Source organism: Malaclemys terrapin, chromosome 3 (genome assembly GCF_027887155.1).
Source record: "Malaclemys terrapin pileata isolate rMalTer1 chromosome 3, rMalTer1.hap1, whole genome shotgun sequence".
NCBI lineage: Eukaryota > Metazoa > Chordata > Testudines > Emydidae > Malaclemys > Malaclemys terrapin.
In genome coordinates, this window is record NC_071507.1 from 207709395 (window position 1) to 207729883 (window position 20489).

The 20489-nt window shown below is 62.6% G+C and overlaps 1 protein-coding gene across 1 annotated transcript; it reads right to left on the reverse strand.

The window, feature by feature from the left end:
- Nucleotides 1–10550: 10550 nt before the first annotated feature.
- Nucleotides 10551–11742, reverse strand: UCN (urocortin). The gene is made up of 2 exons (XM_054022920.1): nt 11681–11742; nt 10551–10890 (listed from the first exon to the last, which is right to left on the reverse strand). The coding sequence occupies exons 1-2, from the start codon at nt 11740–11742 to the stop codon at nt 10551–10553; spliced, it is 402 nt and encodes a 133-aa protein (XP_053878895.1).
- Between the last annotated feature and the right edge of the window lie 8747 nt (nt 11743–20489).

Below are 20489 nucleotides of genomic sequence, written 5' to 3' on the forward strand. Positions count from 1 at the left end.
CTCCTGTGTCACTCGCTGGGTGGTGCTGGGAGCAGGGTCGGGGGGAGGGGCTGGGCTTCAGGTGACACTGGTGGGGGCCGGGGCCGGGATCTTCCCATTGCGTCACCAGCTGCGCTCTGAGGGCCCTCAGGCCCCGTCCCGCAGAGCCATGGTCACATACAGGGAGGGGGGCCCCAGCCATCACAGCCCCCCGAGCCCAATGGCCAGGCCTGTCACCCCCCTGATCCGACACCTCCGCCACGCAATGGTGCCTCCACCAGGGCAACACTGGATAGAGCCACAGATTGCAACAGGAGAGCACCCCAGTGCACCCCCTGCCACGCTCCCTGCCCCACAGCGCCCCCTACCGCCGCCGTGGGGCCAGCCCTGGCAGCCAGGGGAGAGCGCCCCCTGCTGAGCCCCCCACACCCTGCTCCCTGCCCCACAGCGCCCCCTAGCGCCGCCCTGGGCCAGCCCTGCCTGCCCAGGGAGAGTGCCCCCTGCTGAGCTGCTCCCTGGCACCGCACTGGGGTCAGTGCCGTGAGGTATTAATATATCGAGGGGGTATAGAATAGGGGAATAGAAGCCAGGTGTCCTGCTCACCTTCTGTGACGGAGCAGGGAGCAGGGCAGATTTGACCTGGGAATGTTGCAGGGGGGTTGCAGTGGGGATGTGGGACTTCCCTTGAAGGAAGCTACCTGAGCTGTAACCTGAGCCAGGAACGGGGGTGGGGAGAATTAACACCTTCTGCCCGGGAGACTGAACAAAGGAGAGGAGCAGCGGGAGGAGTGGGGAGTTTTTAGTTTCGGTTGGGGCTGGGTGGTGCAACGCAGGGAACCCCAAGCTGGGGTCTAAGCTCCCTGAACCTCCCAGAAGGACGTAATTGAGGGGGTCTGGTCGTACCTACACGCTCTGCTTGAGACTGTGTTCCTGTCCTTAAATAAACCTTCTGCTTTACTGGCTGGTTGAGAGTCGCAGTAAATCTTGGGAAGAGGGGTGCAGGGCCCTGACTCCCCCACACTCCGCAACAACTGGTGGCAGCGGCGGGATCTACTGCACCCCGTGGACGGCGCTTCCTGCAGTAAGTGACTGGGGAGCAGTAAAACGAAGGGGGATTGACGGGGACCAGGCGTGCTGAAGAGTGAGAGAGAGACGGTTATTACCCCTGGGAGTGTGTGACCAGCGAGAAGGACTTTTGCAGTAACAGGGTCCCCCGGGGGGATCGCAGCGAGTGGTCCCAGGGGCGGAGGAGTCTGCAGCTCGACCCTGGCAGAGAGGTGGTGACCTCGAGAAGGGCTGGCACACTAGGGGTCTCCCTGGGAACTGTGGGGAGCTGTGAGTACACAGGCCAGTGAGTGGCCAGCAGGAAGATGTATGCCAAGCGGCTTAAGAGCGACCTGGTGGAGCTGTTCAAGCAGAGGGGGCTGCGCAGTGGGAGGCTCACCAAAGAACAGCTCATTGCCCAGCTGGAGGCGGAAGATCGCCCGAATGAACTGATCCCTGTGTCTCAGGGAAGCAGCCTGGCAAATGCAGCGCAGGCACCAGTGTCTGTCCCAGCTGGGAGTGGTCAGCCGGCTGCTGAGGGCTTCCCGAGACCCCTCCTTCCTATGCCTAGGGGAAGGGTGGGGAGGAGCCCAGCAAATACCGAGGGCTCCGTGACCCCCCCGGCCAGCAGGGGATCCTCCCGGCGACGTTCGGCATCCGTGGAGCGGAATTGGCTGGAATGGGAGAAAGAGCTAAAACTGAGAGAGCTGGAGGATCGTGAACAACAGAGACAGCATGAAGAGAGACAGCGTCAGCAGGAACGGGAGGAGAATGAGAGACAGAGACAGGAGAATGAGAGACAGCATCAGCGTGAACTGGAACTGGCGAGACTGAGGGGCAGCGAACCCCCGGCTGCGGTGAGTGAGGGAGGACCCAGGACTGCACGGAGCTTTGATAAGTGCATCCTGGCCCCACACAAGGAGGGGGAGGACATGGATGACTTCCTGGAGGCCTTTGAGACGGCCTGCGAGCTGCACCGGGTTGATCCCGCGGACAGACTCCGGGTCCTTACCCCCTTACTGGACCCCAAAGCCGTGGCATTGTACCGCCAACTGGGAGAGGCAGAGAAAGGGGACTACGAACTATTCAAAAAGGCCCTGCTACGTGAGTTTGGGCTGACTCCTGAGATGTACCGGGAAAGGTTCCGGAGTCAGGATAAAACCCCTGAGATCTCATATCTGCAACTAGCCGTCCGCATGGAAAGATACGCCAGCAAGTGGGCTGGTGGGGCCCAGACGAAGGAGGACCTGATTAAACTGCTGGTACTGGAGCAACTGTATGAGCGGTGCCCATCCGACCTGAGGCTGTGGTTGGTGGACAGAAAGCCAGAGAACCCGCGACACGCAGGGCAGCTGGCTGATGAGTTTGTAAAGAGCCGGTCAGGGGGTGGCAGGGAGGAGCCCCAAAGGAACAGGCCCGCCGCGATGCAGAGAGAGAGTCACCCTGGGACCTCCCAAAGGGGGCATATGGGGAATCCCCTCCCACGGGGAATGCCCAGCATCAGGGACAACCGACCGGCTTGAGGGGACCCACGGGACATGAGCTGCTATTACTGCGGCCGAAGAGGCCACGTTCGGGCCCAGTGCCCCAAGCTCAAAGACAGACTGAGCAGACCGAACCCGCACCGGGTTAACTTGGTAGAGGCCCAGACGGACGAGGGGCAGGCTTCTCACGCAAGAGGGGCTGGCAGCTTATCAACTGCTCAAGAGAGAGAAGGGCCCCAGGCCAGCTTCTCTAGGGGGCCAGATGCTCCGGATTCAAAGTTCTCCGTTTACAGGGTTGGCGTGGGGCTGTCCCTGCGGAGCGAGTGCCTTGTTCCCCTGGAGGTGGATGGGAAGAAAGTTTATGGATACTGGGACACGGGCGCAGAGGTGACACTGGCCCGGCCCGAGGTGGTGGCCCCAGATCGGGTGGTGCCCAACACCTTCCTGACCCTGACCGGGGTGGGCGGGACCCCATTCAAGGTTCCCGTAGCAAGGGTACACCTGAAATGGGGGGCCAAGGAGGGCCCCAAGGACGTGGGAGTGCACCACCATTTGCCCACTGAGGTGTTGATGGGGGGGGACCTAGAGGACTGGCCAAGCAGCCCCCACACCGCCTTAGTCGTGACCCGTAGCCAGAGCCGGCGAGGGGCACTACGCCCTGACCTTGGGAAGGATGTCCCACCGGAGGCACCGAACCCTTCCCAGGTGGGGAGGGAACACCCAAGGACAGGCCTCGGGGTGGCTGGGGCTTCCGACCCAGCCGACGAGAGGGAGCAGGTCCCCATCCCTTCCCCAGCCGCCGAGTTCCAGGCCGAGTTGCAGAAGGACCCCTCCCTGCGGAAGCTAAGGGGCCTGGCTGACCTCAGTGTGGTACAGACCATGAGGAGAGGATGCAAGGAGAGGTTCCTGTGGGAGAAGGGGTTCCTGTACCGAGAGTGGGCTCCCCCAGGGGAAGTGGAGTCGTGGGGGATCAGGAGGCAGCTGGTGGTTCCCCAGAAGTTTCGCCACAAGCTACTGTACCTGGCCCATGACATCCCTCTCGCAGGGCACCAGGGGATCCGGCGCACCAGGCAGAGGCTGCTACAGAACTTTTACTGGCCCGGGGTCTTCACCAACGTCCGGCAGTACTGCCGATCCTGTGACCCCTGCCAGAGGGTGGGGAAGGCCCGGGACAAGGGGAAGGCAGCATTGAGACCTTTGCCCATCATAGAGGAGCCTTTCCAGAAGGAGGCCATGGACATAGTGGGACCTCTCAGCAAGACGACCCGGTCTGGGAAGAAATACATCCTGGTGGTGGTAGATTTCGCCACCCGCTACCCCGAGGCAGTGCCCTTATCGTCCATTGAAGCAGACACTGTGGCGGATGCGCTGCTGACCATTTTCAGCCGAGTGGGGTTCCCCAAGGAAGTCTTGACGGACCAAGAGTCCAACTTCATGTCGGCCCTACTCCGGTGCTTGTGGGAGAGATGTGGGGTCCGGCACAACTGGGCCTCAGCATATCACCCCCAATCCAACGGGCTGGTGGAGAGGTTCAATGGGACGCTAAAAATGATGCTGAAAACATTTATGAATCAGCACCCGCAGGACTGGGACAAGTACTTACCTCACTTGCTGTTTGCGTACAGGGAGGTACCCCAGGAGTCTACCGGGTTTTCGCCTTTCGAACTGCTATATGGAAGGCGGGTAAGGGGGCCCCTGGACCTGATGAGAGACGAATGGGAGGGGAAGGCCACTCCTGACGGAGAGTCGGTGGTGGAGTATGTCCTGACCTTCCGGGAACGACTTGCCGAGCTCATGGGCCTGGCCAGGGAGAATCTGGCCAGAGCCCAGAGGAAGCAGAAAGTCTGGTATGACCGCACAGCACGGGCCCGAGCCTTCGCCACTGGGGATCAGGTGATGGTCCTCATCCCCGTGAGGAAAAACAAACTCCAGGCCGCCTGGGAAGGGCCCTTCAAGGTTGTCAAGCAACTAAACGAGGTAAACTATGTGGTGGAGCTGTCGAACCGGGCACACCACCACCGGGTGTACCATGTGAATATGATGAAGCCATATTATGACAGGGGGAATATGGTGTTGGCCGTGTGTGGACAGTGGGAGGGGCAGGGAGATGACCCTTTAGTAGATCTATTCCCTGGGACAAGAGTTGGCTTCCCCCTGGAAGCAATTCCCCTCTCTGATCGGCTAACCCCTGCCCAGCGAGCTGAGATCGGAGGGGTGCTGCATCTGTACCAACAGCTGTTTTCCAACCAGCCTGGACGCACTAATCTGACTGTCCACCGGGTGCAGACAGGATCGCACCCGCCTATAAAATGCTCCCCCTTCCGAGCCACAGGGAAAACTGCTCAGGACCTGGAAAGAGAGGTCAATGACATGCTGGCTTTGGGGGTGATCCAGCCGTCTTCCAGCCCTTGGGCCTCGCCGGTGGTGCTGGTCCCCAAAAAGGACGGGTCGATCCGGTTCTGTGTGGACCATCGGAAGCTCAATGCCATCACTGTAGCCGATGCCTACCCCATGCCCAGGCCGGACGAGCTCCTAGACAAGCTGGGAGGTGCTCGGTACCTTACCACCATGGATCTTACAAAGGGCTATTGGCAAGTGCCGCTGGATGCAGATGCCAGGCTGAAATCGGCCTTTATCACCCCTCTGGGGCTCTATGAGTTCCTGACCCTGCCCTTCGGCCTCAAGGGAGCGCCGGCCACCTTCCAGCGCCTGGTGGATCAGCTACTGAGGGGGATGGAGAGTTTTGCTGTGGCGTATATCGATGACATCTGTGTCTTTAGCCAGACCTGGGAGGACCACGTGTCCCAGGTTAGACAAGTGCTGGACCGACTCCAGAAGGCTGGGCTGACCGTAAAACCGGAGAAGTGCAAGGTGGGGATGGCTGAGGTATCCTACCTAGGCCACCGGGTGGGAAGCGGCTGCCTAAAGCCGGAACCAGCCAAAGTGGAGGTGATCAGAGACTGGCCCGCTCCTCAAACCAAAAAGCAGGACCAAGCCTTTATTGGGATGGCAGGGTACTATCGGAGGTTCGTGCCCCACTTTAGCGCCATAGCCGCCCCCATCACTGAGCTGTGCAAGAAGGGGAAGCCAGACAAAGTGGTCTGGACCGAGGAGTGCCAGGAGGCTCTCCGGGCGCTGAAGGAGGCTCTGGTCAGTGGCCCAGTTCTGGCAAACCCAGACTTTGACAAGCCCTTTATGGTGTTCACCGACGCCTCAGACACAGGACTGGGGGCGGTGTTAATGCAGGAGGACGAAAAGGGGGAGAGACACCCCATCGTGTACCTGAGCAAGAAGTTGCTACCCCGGGAGCAGAACTACGCGGCCATCGAGAAGGAATGCCTGGCCATGGTGTGGGCACTCAAGAAACTAGAGCCATATCTCTTTGGGCGTCACTTCACCGTGCACACCGACCACTCTCCCCTGACCTGGCTGCACCAGATGAAAGGAGCCAACGCCAAGCTCCTGAGGTGGAGCCTGCTCCTGCAGGATTATGACATGGACGTGGTCCATGTGAAGGGACGTGACAACCTGATAGCGGACGCATTGTCCAGGAGAGGGAGCCCTGAACTTCCCCAGGTCACTGGTCAAAGTGACCCCGCTCAGTTCAGTCTCAAAGGGGGGAGAGATGTGACGGAGCAGGGCAGATTTGACCTGGGAATGTTGCAGGGGGATTGCAGTGAGGAGGGGGGACTTCCCTTGAAGGAAGCTACCTGAGCTGTAACCTGAGCCAGGAACGGGGGTGGGGAGAATTAACACCTTCTGCCCGGGAGACTGGACAAAGGAGAGGAGCAGCGGGAGGAGTTGGGAGTTGAGTTTCGGTTGGGGCTGGGTGGTGCAACGCAGGGAACCCCAAGCTGGGGTCTAAGCTCCCTGAACCTCCCAGAGGAACCTAATTGAGGGGGTCTGGTCGTACCTACACGCTCTGCTTGAGACTGTGTTCCTGTCCTTAAATAAACCTTCTGCTTTACTGGCTGGTTGAGAGTCGCAGTGAATCTCGGGAAGAGGGGTGCAGGGCCCTGACTCCCCCACACTCCGCAACACCTTGCACAGGCTGCCTGGGGTGCAGGGCTCTGGCTTTGCCCTCCTTAGCCTGCTGGGCCTCCCATTGTATCCGGCTGTGGGGGTGGTGGCTCCCCCATGGGCACGGCAGGGGAGGGGGAGCCCCCCGCAGCCCCCCGTTGCCAGGTGCTGTGTCTCATGCAATTTCCTCTGGCGGCAGCGAGCAAACAGGGCTGGAGCGAGCAGGCGGCCGGTAGCGGGGGGCTGTGTGCAATTACTGCCGTGAGCTGGGCGACGCGCCCCCGCCTGCCCCCGGCGCTCTGCCTGCAGCAGCCCACGCCAGCTCCACAAACCTGACCCCGGCCCTGGAGCCGCCGGAGGCCCAGTGACGCAGGAGCCAGCCCCGGCTCAGCACACGCTCGGGCGGGGCTCCGTGCGCAGCCTGGCTTGGCTCTGACGCCACCGCCGAGGCGGATCAGTGCAGAACTTATCGCATGGTGGGGGCTCAGCCCCCCACTCCGCATCCCCCCCATGGGGGGCAAGGACTGGGCTCCCCTCTACTGGGGCTGAAGGAAGCTGATATCCCCTTTCCCAGCTCACTGCTAGTGCCCGGAAAGTGCAGGCGTCTGCCCCAGAGCGGCCTCTGCTTCTTGGGGCCAGGGGCCAGGCTGTGGCCCCCAGACACCAGCCATGGCAGGGCCTGGCCCTCAGGCGTGGGGACTGGCGACCCATCCAGCCTGCAGCCGCCCAGCCCTGCACAGGACGCCACACCCAATGCAAGCAGCCCTGGGGCTGCAGGACGCCACGGGAGCGTCAGGGCAGCCGCAAGACGCAGCTGGTCAGTGTCAGCGCCATGGAGCAGCAACGTTTTATAGCCACTTCCAAGGGCAGCGAGTGGTGCTGTGGCCTGTGAGGAACCCTGAGCCCAGGCCAGCCGGGGGCTCAGGTCAGCAGCCTTGGGACGCCAAGTGCCTGCCAGCGCCCCCAGAACCCAGCCCTGGGCTCACCCCCATAGGCCCGGCCCCACAGGTGTCCAACAGTGGGTCTGTCACGGAGTCCCCGGGCAATGCTCTGGAACTGCTCCCCACAAAGCCAGTCAGGACTTTGGGGAGCCTCCTCTCCCTCGGAGCAGACTGTCTCCAGGGCAAGAAGCTCACACGGCTTCACCTCCTGGGTCTGACCTTGGAGCATTCAGCATTTGCCCCCCGTGCACTTCCCACAGCGAGTCCGCCCGGGCAGGGTCCTGGGGAAGCCAGAGGGCCCCGCACCCCCACTTCGCAGTCAGTCGTGACTCAGCCAGCCGGGAAAACAGAAGGTTTATTAGTCAACAGGAACATGGCGTAGGGCAGAACTTCTTAGCACAGAAATCAGTGACTTTCAGCCAAGTCCATCTTCGGGGAGGGGAACCCAGAGCCTGCACCCTAAGCCAGCCGGGACTGACTCGCTTCCAGCTGTCTGGCCCCTGCCCTGCCCCTTGCTCCTCCTCCAGCCTTTGTCTTGCTTCCTGGGCCAGAGTCATCTGGCCACCTCCCCCTCCTGGGCCTCTGCAAAAGTCACTCCCCTTATTCCCACCACCTAGACATTGGTGCAATACACAGGGAAACTGAGGCACACACAGCATTCATGCAAAACACTCCGACTCACATACAACATAACAAGGGAAAATCCCCACTTTGTCATAGGGTCCATCTCCATGGGCCCCCCAGCGATGCCCACCCCCCGCGGGGCTCCTGGTGCCCGCAGAGCCACCCCTGACATGCAGGTCGCATCCTGGGCGCTGAGTCCCCTCCTCACCATGCAAAGGCCCCTGGTCTGGGGGCAGCGCCGGAACCTGTGGCCTGCGCAGTTCGCTGGCAGTCGGGCCTCAAACAGCGGCTGCCGTTAGAGGGGCTGGTACCAAGAGTCGGGGAAATCTTGGAGTGACCCTGTTTATTCCCACAACGGCCCATTCCCTGGCAGCACCCCCGTTCCTCTGTCCCCATGCTTCTCAGTGCTGCCTGCTCCCCTGTCCCTGTTGTGCCCCATGTCCCTGTGACCCCCTACCTCCTCTGCGCCTCTGTCCCCATGCCCCCCAGCTCCCCGTCCCCATGCTGCCTCTGGTCCCGCTGCACCTCTGTTCCTGTGTCCCCCCAGTGCCCCCACGCCTCTGTCCCCGTACTGCCCAGTGCCGCCCGCTTCTCTGTCCCTGTGTCCCCCCACCTCCTCTGCGCCTCTGCCCCCATGCCCCCCAGCTCCCCTGTCCCCATGCTGCCTGTGGTCCCTCTGCACTTCTGTTCCTGTGTCCCCCCAGTGCCCCCACGCCTCTGTCCCCGTACTGCCCAGTGCCGTCCGCTTCTCTGTCCCTGTGTCCCCACACCTCCTCCGCTCCTCTGTCCCTGTGCTGCAAACCCAGTGCCCCTCAGATCCACCGCTCCTCCATTCCCGTGCCCCCCTGCGTCCCCCATGCTGCAAACCCTGGGCCACCCAGCAAGACCTGGGCCCTACAAGCTGCTTCCCCCAGTGCAGGGGGCTGGACCCACTCCCCACGTCTGCAGCCAAGCAAACCCGTCCAGCCCCCGGCCTGTGCAGAGCTGCAGGGCGCCCAGGGAATCTGCAGGTGTCTTCACTGCACGGAGGGGCTGGTCTGCTGCAGCCCACGCAGGCTCGTACCTGGCTCTGCCCTGCAAGGCCGCAGCAGGTTGCTGAGGTCTGGGTTGTCTTGGGCCCCGGCATCCTGCCAGCAGCACCGGATGGCACCCCTCGGCACCGCGCCACAAAGGGCCAGGCCCTGCCCTGTCTCCCACCCACCCAGGTGCCCCAGTCCCTGTCCCTCCTGGCACGCTGGAGAGCAGGGAAACACCGGAACAAAGCTGCCCCCCCTTGGGAGAAAGGAAGCAGGGGCAGGGGCCAGTCCCATGGACACCCCACCGCCTTCCCCTGGGCTCTGAGCAGGCACCACCGAGCCCCCAACGACAGGATCCGCCGCCCTGGGCACCCAGGGACCTTGAGACGGGCAGCGCGAAACACCAGTCAATATGGACTTTGCAATGGGGGGGGGGGCAACGCCTCCCTCATCCCCTGGCCCATCGGGGTCCCCTGCCCTCCCCCCCGCCTGCAGGTAGAGGGGGTACCCAGGCTGCACCCAGAGGGGGGAGGTGGGCTGAACTCGGGGCGCCCTGCGCACAGGGGGAGGCGCCTCACGCCCGATCTCCCGGCACCCCGTGGGGCCGGCCAAGGTTCCGGGGACTCAGTACCCGCCCCCAACCCGGCTAGGTGTTGGAGGGAGCGCCCCTCCCCCCATTTGTCCCCCCCCAGGCAGCAGGCACACGCACCAGGGGGCCCTCAGTCCCCTGCTCCCCCAGCCAGGCGGGGCCCCCCAGTACTTACCCTGGGCCGGGGCACTGCGCCCCCCAGCCTGCTGCAGGGATCCTGCGGGGGTGAGGCCCGGAGCAATGGGGCTGGAGCCCCTCAGAGCTATTGGCCCACCTCTGCCCGCTCCCTCTCGGGGTCTGGCCCCCTTGGGCCCTCCCTCCCCGAGCTGCCCCCGGGCTCAGACTCCCCCTCCCCCCATCGGGCTCGGACCGGCCGCTGCTTGGGACCCCAGGCAGCTCCGGTGCGGCGCTCCGGGCCCTGGGGCCAGCTCTCTCCCCGCCCGCCCCCTCGGGCTCCGGGGTGCACAGAGATCCCAGGCCCCCCGGCCCCGCAACTCCCGTCCCGGGCAGCGCCGCCCCAGCAGAGCTCATCCCCGCATCGCCCCCACGGATCCAGACCCCAGGCGCCCCCGCCGCACAGACCCGCTCCTCCTCTCAGGCGACCCCCCGCCCCCGGGAGAGCCCCGCACCCCCGCCCCAGCACAGACGCGCAGACGCCGGGGCTTTTCCCAAGACATTTTATTAGAAAATCGCAGCGCCCGGGCGGCGCCTCCAGCTGCGCCCTGGAACGCGCGGGGCGCTGCGGGGCCGGGCGGCGGGCCGGGCTCTCTCGCGCCCCCTGGCGGGCAGGCCCGGCCCGGCGCAGCGCAGCGCGGCGCAGCGCGGCGCAGCGCAGCGGCCCGCGCACGTGGCCTCACTTGCCCACCGAGTCGAAGATGAGCCGGTTCTGCTCGGCCTGCGCGCGTTGGCTCTGCGCCCGCGCCACGTCCAGCATGTGCCGCAACAGGTGGAAGGTCAGGTCGATGGAGAGCGGCGGCTCCTCGCGCCTGGCCCGCGCCAGGCCGCCCACGGGCCGCAGGGCGCGCAGCAGCGGGGCCGGCTCGGGGCGCGGCGCGGGGCCCCGCAGGGACCGGCTCGGGCGGGGCGCGGCCTCGGCGCTGCTGCGGGGCCCGGCGCAGCGCAGCGGGGAGAGCAGCAGCGACACCAGCAGCGCGGTCAGCAGCGCCCGCCTCATGCCGGGCAGGGTCCGGGACCTGCGGAGAGACCGCGAAGGTGACCGGGAACCGGACCCAGCCCCGCCGAGCTCCCTCCCCGCCCCGCCCCGGGCTGCGCGCCCCACCGAGCCCCCTCCCCACACCCCGCCTCGGGCCGCCCCGCCGAGCCACCCCCCGCCTCGGGCTGCCCCGCCGAGCCACCCCCCCGCCTCGGGCTGCGCGCTCCGGTGCAGGGTCCCGCGGCCAGCCCGGTCCTGGGGAATCGGGCGGGGCGCGCGGTCTCTCCGGCGGCCTCACCGAGTGGTGCCGTGCGGGGTGAGTCCGGTCCGGTCCGTCCCGAGCGCGCTGAGCCGGCGGCTCGCGGGATGTTTATATAGAGCCGGGAGCTCCATTGACGTCAGTGGGACATGAACTGATTAGAGATGGAGCGACTCAGGGTCCGGCCTGGGCCAGCGCCGGGACCGGCCGGGTGCGCCCCCCGCCATGGGACCGGCCCGCGCAGCGCTGGCCCCTGGCGAGCCTGAGCCCTGGGGGCACCGAGCGCCGCGGCTCGGGGCGGTTTGTTCTGGCCCGACCCCGGTCCCTGCGTCTCTCCGCTCCCTGCGCTTTATTTTCAGATTCTTAGCTGCCGGCAGGGCGCAGCGCAGCTGCCAGAAAGCCTCCCCCACCCATAGCCAGCCCCATAGGCATGTGGCCCCCATTCAGTTCCTCCTGCATGGCCATGCCCCCTCCTTGGCCACCCCATAACCACCCCATAGCGTATTGCCCCCCGCACTGCCCCCCAGAGCAACCCCTCAGCTATAACTGCTCCACCCAAAGCCCCCCGTACCCACAGCCGTCCCCTAGAGCCAGCCCCCATAACACATTGTCCGCATAGCCCCCCACGTTCATTGCCCCCATAGCCCCCCTCCAATGCCCCCAGATCCCCCCACTCACTGCCCCCCATAGCCCCCCCTCCACTGCCGCCATAGCCCCCACACCCCCCACACTCACTGCCCCCATAGCCCCCCTCCAATGCCCCCAGATCCCCCCACTCACTGCCCCCCACAGCCCCCCACGCTCACTGCCCCATAGCTCCCCACACTCACTGCCCCCATAGACCCCCACACTCACTGCCCCATAGCCCCCCACAGCCCCCCACACTCACTGCCCCCATAGCCCCCCTCCAATGCTGCCACAGCCCCCCACGCTCACTGCCCCCCACAGCCCCCCACGCTCACTGCCCCATAGCTCCCCACACTCACTGCCCCCATAGCCCCCACAGCCCCCCACGCTCACTGCCCCCCACAGCCCCCCACACTCACTGCCCCCCATATGGCTCCCCCCGGGGCCGGAGGTGGCGGCCTGCGCGCGTTGCTGTCCATGGTGCTGAGCTCCGCTGCCGGCCGCTCCGAACCCCGAACCCCGGGGCAGGGAAGCGGCTGCCGCGGTCACCGGGCGCAGGGGCTCCCGGGTCTGGCCTGCACTGGGGTCCATCAGCCCTGCCCCCGGGACCCCGCTGGCAGGTCTGGCGCTCGCCAGGGGCTCGGTCCGCGAAGTGTCACCCCCCCGGCTGCCCAGAGCTGGGGGGAAGCAAGCGAGGGCGGCTGCGGGGCAGGGACTGTGATGTGGCGTCCTCAGAGCGCCGGGCAGGCACCCACCTCCCCGGGCTAGCACCGAGCTGTGGGCCAGGAGCCTGGGGAAACTGCCAGGCGGGACGGGGGGGTTGGCGCCTTAGAGGGGAGACGGATAAGGGAGGCCAGGACACACATATGGGACCCAGTGGCTGGCGGAGAGGGGAGTGTCTGTTCTCCCAGCCATCAAACACAAGGACAAGGGGCCAGTCAGTGGCACACGAGGTGCCAGGCTCAACGTGAGAAGAGGAAACGCTTCTCCACACCAGGTGTACGTAGCCCGTGGAACTCTCTGCCACTGGGCGTCTCTGAGGTCAAGAACTGAGTGTGATTCCAAGGGACTGGCCGGGATCCAGCACCATTAATGCTGTAACGGAGAGACAAGGCCCTGCTTCGGGGCTGAAGGCAACGGCTGCCTGCCAGGGGCTCTCACACCTTCCCCTGCAGCACAGGGTGCTGCCGCCCTCAGCCACAGGGCACGGGGCAAGCTGGGCTAGCTCAGAGCCAGTCAGGCATTTCTGTGTGCCCACAGGGCCTGTGGGGCTGGGCACTGCGCACCCATAGGGCACTCCTGTCCCTGGCTGGGGGGATCCCAGGGCAGGCAGCACCCCATGGGTCTCTGCTGGGGGGGGCAAAATATCCCCCAGGCTGTCTGCCCTGAGCACCACTGCTCCTGGGCCCCGGCCCCCCGACCCTGGTGTGAGGTCACGGGGGGATGTTTATGGAGATGGGAATTCCCAGCCTCTGCCTTTCCCATCCAGGGGACCCTTCTGCTCCTGTCTCAGCAGGCTGGGGGGCCGAGCCCGTCCTGGGGGGCCGTCAAATCACAGTCGGGGAGGGACCCGCTGGCCTGGCTCAGTCTGGGGCATTCCCCGGAGAGCCTGCACTCTGTGGAGCTGGCACCAGCTTGGCCAGGTCCCGGGTCCCGGGTCCAGCTGTCACGGGGAGCAGCAAGGCGCCTGCTGGCAGAGAGGGGGCAGCAGGACTTCGCTCCAGTTTTCACAAACCACCTGCAGCCCTTGGGATTCTGGCCAGCACCTGAAGGCTGGAGGGGCTGTTCCCCACCCGCTGCTCCAGAGCGAGCCGGAGCCGGAGCCCTCGTCAGACTGGTCCTGACTCATGGTGTCCCCTACCCTGCAGAGAGCGAGAGAGAGTGTGTGTGTGCCAGAGATCCATAACAGTGCGTCCCGCCCCCACACAGCGCATCCCCCCCCACACAGCACAGTGCAACCCATCCCACCCCTCACAGCGCATCCCACTCCCACACGGTGCATCCCGCCCCCACCCAGCACAGTGCAACCCATCCCGCTCCCTCACAGCGCATCCCACTCCCACACGGTGCATCCCACCCCCACACAGCACAGTGCAACCCATCCCACCCCCACACAGCACATCCCACTCCCACGCGGTGCATCCCACCCCCCCACAGCACAGTACAATCCATCCCACCCCCACACAGCACATCCCACTCCCACGCGGTGCATCCCGCCCCCACACAGCACAGTGCAACCCATCCCGCTCCCTCACAGCACATCCCACTCCCACATGGTGCATCCCACCCCTACACGGTGCAGCCCGCCCCCACACAACACAGTACAACCCATCCCACCCCCTCACATATCATCCCGGCCCCACATGGCACATCCCACCCCCACATGGTGCAGTTCACCCCCACCCAGTGCATCCCCCCCACAGTGCATCCCACCCCTCACACAACACATGCCCTGCCCAGCAATGCACCAATACGGATGTTCCCCTGCGCCCCCAGCAATGCACCTACATGCAACATCCCTCCCCAAGCCCCAAGGGGTATGCCCTCCCTGGCGTGAAGATTGGCTGGGCGGCTGACGGCCACAGGCAGGGGTCCCCGGGGCTTGGTCCTGTGCGCACCAATGACACTGTGTGACAGGCTGGCTCACAGGTAGAGCACGCCGCAGCCTGCTGAGGGGGAATGGCCAGGCCATCTTCTCCGAGCGCCTTCCTGTCCCTCAAGCAAGGAGCCAGAGGATGCGGGAGGGGAATCGCTGGCTAGGTGAGGCGTGTAGGGGGAGGGCTTTGCGGGAGTGGCATATGGGTCCCTCTTCTACAGGGCGAGGGGGCCATATGGGCTGCATGGCCTCCACCTTTCGAGAGGGGGGTGCTCTCCTCGGGGCGGGCTGGCTGGAGCAGCTGGGGGCACAAGAGCTGGTAAGAAGAGCTGAGCGCTCAGCACAGGATGGAGCTGTTGAGAACACAACTCATTAAGGAGCCGAAGGCCATGGCGAGAAGGGATTTGCCATGTGCTGATGCACTAACGGGGGGTTGGGATGGCTGAATTCTGAGCGTGTTCGTTGTTCTGACACAACTGGTGGGACGAATCGCACAACTGGAGTGTCACAATCAGTGGCTGTGCCCCACCCAGGAAGGATCAAGGGGAGGGGGGAGGGCCATTACCTGGTTCCACGTCATGGATAACTCAGAAGAAAATGATTGGATGTTTCTGGCTCGATGTCCTAGCAGCTAAAGCACAAGACAGGGTGTGAGCTGGTGTCTGTTACAGGCCCCCACCCCCCAGGATGACTAGCTCCGTACGCACCTACCTACAGCATGCAGGGTACCAAGCTGTGACCACTGGGGACTTCATGCTGAGTGACACGCTGGAGGTCTCATCCTGCTGGTGTGAAAGCCTCCTTGGACTGTCTGAGCATTATCGATGGCGATTCTCTACCTCCAAAAGGGTTGCAGCTGACGGGGGGATTGTACATTAGACCTGGTCCTAATATAGGTGCCAACTCCCCAGCTCACCTTCGCCTCCTCCCCTGAGGGCACTGCTGAGTCCTGCTTCTCCCCCATCCCTCCCAGCACTTGCGCCACGGAACAGCTGTTTTGCGCAGCAAGCGCTGGAAGGGAGTGGGGAGGAGCGGGAACACGGCACGCTCGGGGAATAGGTGGGACTGGGGTGGGGATTTGGGGAGGGGTCCAATAGGGGCAGGGAGGGGGTGGAGTCGGGGTGGGCCGGGGGTGGGACCAGAGGCGGGGGGGTGCAAGCACCCACCGGCACCAAGGAAAGTTGGCGCCTGTGGTCCTAACAGAGGGGAACTGATCACAGAGTGAAAAATTACTGGTAGCTTAGGTACAAGTGATCACAACTTGATCATATTTATAATGCGCAACCAGCATAAAGCCCTAAACCTGTTTGCCAGGAGCTGGGAATGGGCGACAGGGGATGGATCACTTGCTGATTCCCTGTTCTGTTCATTCCCCCTGGGGCACCTGGCACTGGCCACTGGGGGAAGACCAGATACTGGGCTAGATGGACCTTTGGTCTGACCCGGTACGGCCGTTCTTCTGTTAAACAAACAGGTGTGAATGTGTCCATCTAGGAACAAAGGGTGCGGCTGTACATACAGGATGGGGGACTCGATCCCGGGCAGCAGAGACTCTGGAAAAGCTTTGGGGCACATGGCAGACAAACATGAGCTCCCAGAGCAATGCTGTGGCCAAAAGAAACCTGATGAGGTTCAACAAGGACAAGTGCGGAGTCCTGCACTTAGGACGGAAGAATCCCATGCACTGCTACAGACTAGGGACCGAATGGCTAGGTAGCAGTTCTGCAGAAAAGGACCTAGGGGGTCACAGTGGACGAGAAGCTGGATATGAGACAACAGTGTGCTCTTGTTGCCAAGAAGGCTAATGGCATTTTGGGCTGTATAAGTAGGGGCATTGCCAGCAGATCGAGGGACGTGATCGTTCCCCTTTATTTGACATTGGTGAGGCCTCATCTGGAATACTGTGTCCAGTTTTGGGCCCCACGCTACAAGAAGGATGTGGAAAAATTGGAAAGAGTCCAGCGGAGGGCAACAAAAATGATTAGGGGTCTGGAGCACATGACTTATGAGGAGAGGCTGAGGGAACTGGGATTGTTTAGTCTCCAGAAGAGAAGAATGAGGGGGGATTTGATAGCTGCTTTCAACTACCTGAAGGGGGGTTCCAAAGAGGATGGAGCTCAGCTGTTCTCAGTGGTGGCAGATGACACAACAAGGAGCAATGGTCTCAAGTGGCAGTGGGGGAGGTCTAGGTTGGATATTAAGAAACACTATTTCACTAGGAGGGTGGTGAAGCACTGGAATGCGTTCCCTAGGGAGGTGGTGGAATTTCCACCCTTAGAGGGTTTTAAGGTCAGGCTTGACAAAGCCCTGGCTTGGATGATTTAGTTGGGGATTGGTCCTGCTTTGAGCAGGGGGTTGGACTAGATACCTCCTGAGGTCCCTTCCAACCCTGATATTCTATGATTCTATGAAAACAACTAATGCGTTCCTGGGATGGACAAACAGGGGAATCTTGAGTCAGAGCCGAGAGGTTATTTTTCCCTCTGGATTTGGTGCTGATGTGTCTGCTGCTGCTATCCCGTGTCCAGGTCTGGTGCCACAATTCTGGGAGGAGGCTGATCAATTGGTGAGGGTCAGAAAAGAGCCATGGTCTATAAGTCTCTACATGGGGAACAAATATTTGCTAACGGGCTCTTCAATCTAGCAGAGGAAGGTTTGACATGAGCCCAGGGCTGGAAGTTGAAGCCAGACAATTTCAGACTGTAAATATGGTGTAAATGAAACTAGGAGACTGATTAGCCATCAGAACAGGGGCCGGGGCCGGTTCTCCAGCACTGGCTGTTTTTCCATCAAGATTGGATGTTTTCCTAAAACATCGGCTCTGGGAAGTATTTTGGGGAAGTTCCATGGCCTGTGTTGTTCAGGGTGGGGAGGGGAGGAGAGGGGAGGGGGCCTGTGCAATGGGGGAGGGGAGGGGTCCATGTGATGGGGCGGGGAGGGGTGTGTGATCAGGGGAGGGGTCCGTGCCCCAGGGCAGTGGGTGTTGTGCCCGGGCTGTGCTCTGGGTTCAGAGGAGCCCCCACACAGGACCCAGGACTCTGAGGGACTCTGGAAGGGGCCTGCTGCCCTGGTCACATGGGGACCCCAGCACCCCGGCTCTAGTGAGGGGTCTTCACCCAGGCTGTGCAGCAGCCGAGCCGGGCATGGCTGGGGGCTCTGAGGATCAGGACCGTGGAAGCTCCAGCTGCTGATGCCAGGAACCAAACTGCTGCTTATGTGGCCGAGGCCGCATGGCCGAGTTTAGGCCTCAGCAGCTCTGCAGCGATGTGTCTGTGGCTGGCTCTGGGGAGGGTGTTGCAGATTGTGGGGGAGTTAGGGCCCTGCACCCCTCTTCCCGAGATTCACTGTGACTCTCAACCAGCCAGTAAGGCAGAAGGTTTATTTAAGGACAGGAACACAGTCTCAAGCAGAGCGTGTAGGTACGACCAGACCCCCTCAATTAGGTCCCTCTGGGAGGTTCAGGGAGCTTAGACCCCAGCTTGGGGTTCCCTGCGTTGCACCACCCTGCCCCAACCGAAAACTAAACTCAAAACTCCTCCAGCTGCTCCTCTCCTTTGTTCAGTCTCCCGGGCAGAAGGTGTTAATTCTCCCCACCCCCGTTCCTGGCTCAGGTTACAGCTCAGGTAGCTTCCTTCAAGGGAAGTCCCACATCCCCACTGCAACCCCCCTGCAACATTCCCAGGTCAAATCTGCCCTGCTCCCTGCTCCGTCACATCTCTCCCCCCTTCGAGACTGAACTGTACGGGGTCACTCTGACCAGTGACCTGGGGAAGTTCAGGGCTCCCTCTCCGGGACAACGCGTCCGCTATCAGGTTGTCACGTCCCTTCACATGGACCACGTCCATGTCATAATCCTGCAGGAGCAGGCTCCATCTCAGGAGCTTGGCGTTGGCTCCTTTCATCTGGTGCAGCCAGGTCAGGGGAGAGTGGTCGGTGTGCACGGTGAAGTGACGCCCAAAGAGATATGGCTCTAGTTTCTTGAGGGCCCACACCATGGCCAGGCATTCCTTCTCGATGGCCGCGTAGTTCTGCTCCCGGGGTAGCAACTTCTTGCTCAGGTACACGATGGGGTGTCTCTCCCCCTTTTCATCCTCCTGCATTAACACCGCCCCCAGTCCTGTGTCTGAGGCGTCGGTGAACACCATAAAGGGCTTGTCAAAGTCTGGGTTTGCCAGAACTGGGCCACTGACCAGAGCCTCCTTCAGCGCCCGGAGAGCCTCCTGGCACTCCTCGGTCCAGACCACTTTGTCTGGCTTCCCCTTCTTGCACAGCTCAGTGATGGGGGCGGCTATGGCGCTAAAGTGGGGCACGAACCTCCGATAGTACCCTGCCATCCCAATAAAGGCTTGGACCTGCTTTTTGGTTTGAGGAGCGGGCCAGTCTCTGATCACCTCCACTTTGGCTGGTTACGGCTTTAGGCAGCCGCTTCCCACCCGGTGGCCTAGGTAGGATACCTCAGCCATCCCCACCTTGCACTTCTCCGGTTTTACGGTCAGCCCAGCCTTCTGGAGTCGGTCCAGCACTTGTCTAACCTGGGATATGTGGTCCTCCCAGGTCTGGCTAAAGACACAGATGTCATCGATATACGCCACGGCAAAACTCTCCATCCCCCTCAGTAGCTGATCCACCAGGCGCTGGAAGGTGGCCGGCGCTCCCTTGAGGCCGAAGGGCAGGGTCAGGAACTCATAGAGCCCCAGAGGGGTGACAAAGGCCGATTTCAGCCTGGCATCTGCATCCAGCGGCACTTGCCAATAGCCCTTTGTAAGATCCATGGTGGTAAGGTACCGAGCACCTCCCAGCTTGTCTAGGAGCTCGTCCGGCCTGGGCATGGGGTAGGCATCGGCTACAGTGATGGCATTGAGCTTCCGATGGTCCACACAGAACCGGATCGACCCGTCCTTTTTGGGGACCAGCACCACCGGCGAGGGCCAAGGGCTGGAAGACGGCTGGATCACCCCCAAAGCCAGCATGTCATTGACCTCTCTTTCCAGGTCCTGAGCAGTTTTCCCTGTGGCTCGGAAGGGGGAGCATTTTATAGGCGGGTGCGATCCTGTCTGCACCCGGTGGACAGTCAGATTAGTGCGTCCAGGCTGGTTGGAAAACAGCTGCTGGTACAGATGCAGCACCCCTCCGATCTCAGCTCGCTGGGCAGGGGTTAGCCGATCAGAGAGAGGAATTGCTTCCAGGGGGAAGCCAACTCTTGTCCCAGGGAATAGATCTACTAAAGGGTCATCTCCCTGCCCCTCCCACTGTCCACACACGGCCAACACCATATTCCCCCTGTCATAATATGGCTTCATCATATTCACATGGTACACCCGGTGGTGGTGTGCCCGGTTCGACAGCTCCACCACATAGTTTACCTCGTTTAGTTGCTTGACAACCTTGAAGGGCCCTTCCCAGGCGGCCTGGAGTTTGTTTTTCCTCACGGGGATGAGGACCATCACCTGATCCCCAGTGGCGAAGGCGCGGGCCCGTGCTGTGCGGTCATACCAGACCTTCTGCTTCCTCTGGGCTCTGGCCAGATTCTCCCTGGCCAGGCCCATGAGCTCGGCAAGTCGTTCCCGGAAGGTCAGGACATACTCCACCACCGACTCTCCGTCAGGAGTGGCCTTCCCCTCCCATTCGTCTCTCATCAGGTCCAGGGGCCCCCTTACCCGCCTTCCATATAGCAGTTCGAAAGGCGAAAACCCGGTAGACTCCTGGGGTACCTCCCTGTACGCAAACAGCAGGTGAGGTAAGTACTTGTCCCAGTCCTGGGGGTGCTGATTCATAAATGTTTTCAGCATCATTTTTAGCGTCCCATTGAACCTCTCCACCAGCCCGTTGGATTGGGGGTGATATGCTGAGGCCCAGTTGTGCCGGACCCCACATCTCTCCCACAAGCACCGGAGTAGGGCCGACATGAAGTTGGACCCTTGGTCTGTCAAGACTTCCTTGGGGAACCCCACTCGGCTGAAAATGGTCAGCAGCGCATCCGCCACAGTGTCTGCTTCAATGGACGATAAGGGCACTGCCTCGGGGTAGCGGGTGGCGAAATCGACCACCACCAGGATGTATTTCTTCCCAGACCGGGTCGTCTTGCTGAGAGGTCCCACTATGTTCATGGCCACCTTCTGGAAAGGCTCCTCTATGATGGGCAAAGGTCTCAATGCTG

Bases quoted from the DNA above. Each gene is read 5' to 3' on its own strand.
- UCN (XM_054022920.1), bottom strand. From the start codon at position 11,742: ATGAACGTGGGGGGCTATGCGGACAATGTGTTATGGGGGCTGGCTCTA. The intron at 10,891-11,680 runs GTACGGGGGGCT...GTCTCTCCGCAG, and splicing joins GCTCTAGGGGACGGCTGTGG to GTCCCGGACCCTGCCCGGCA.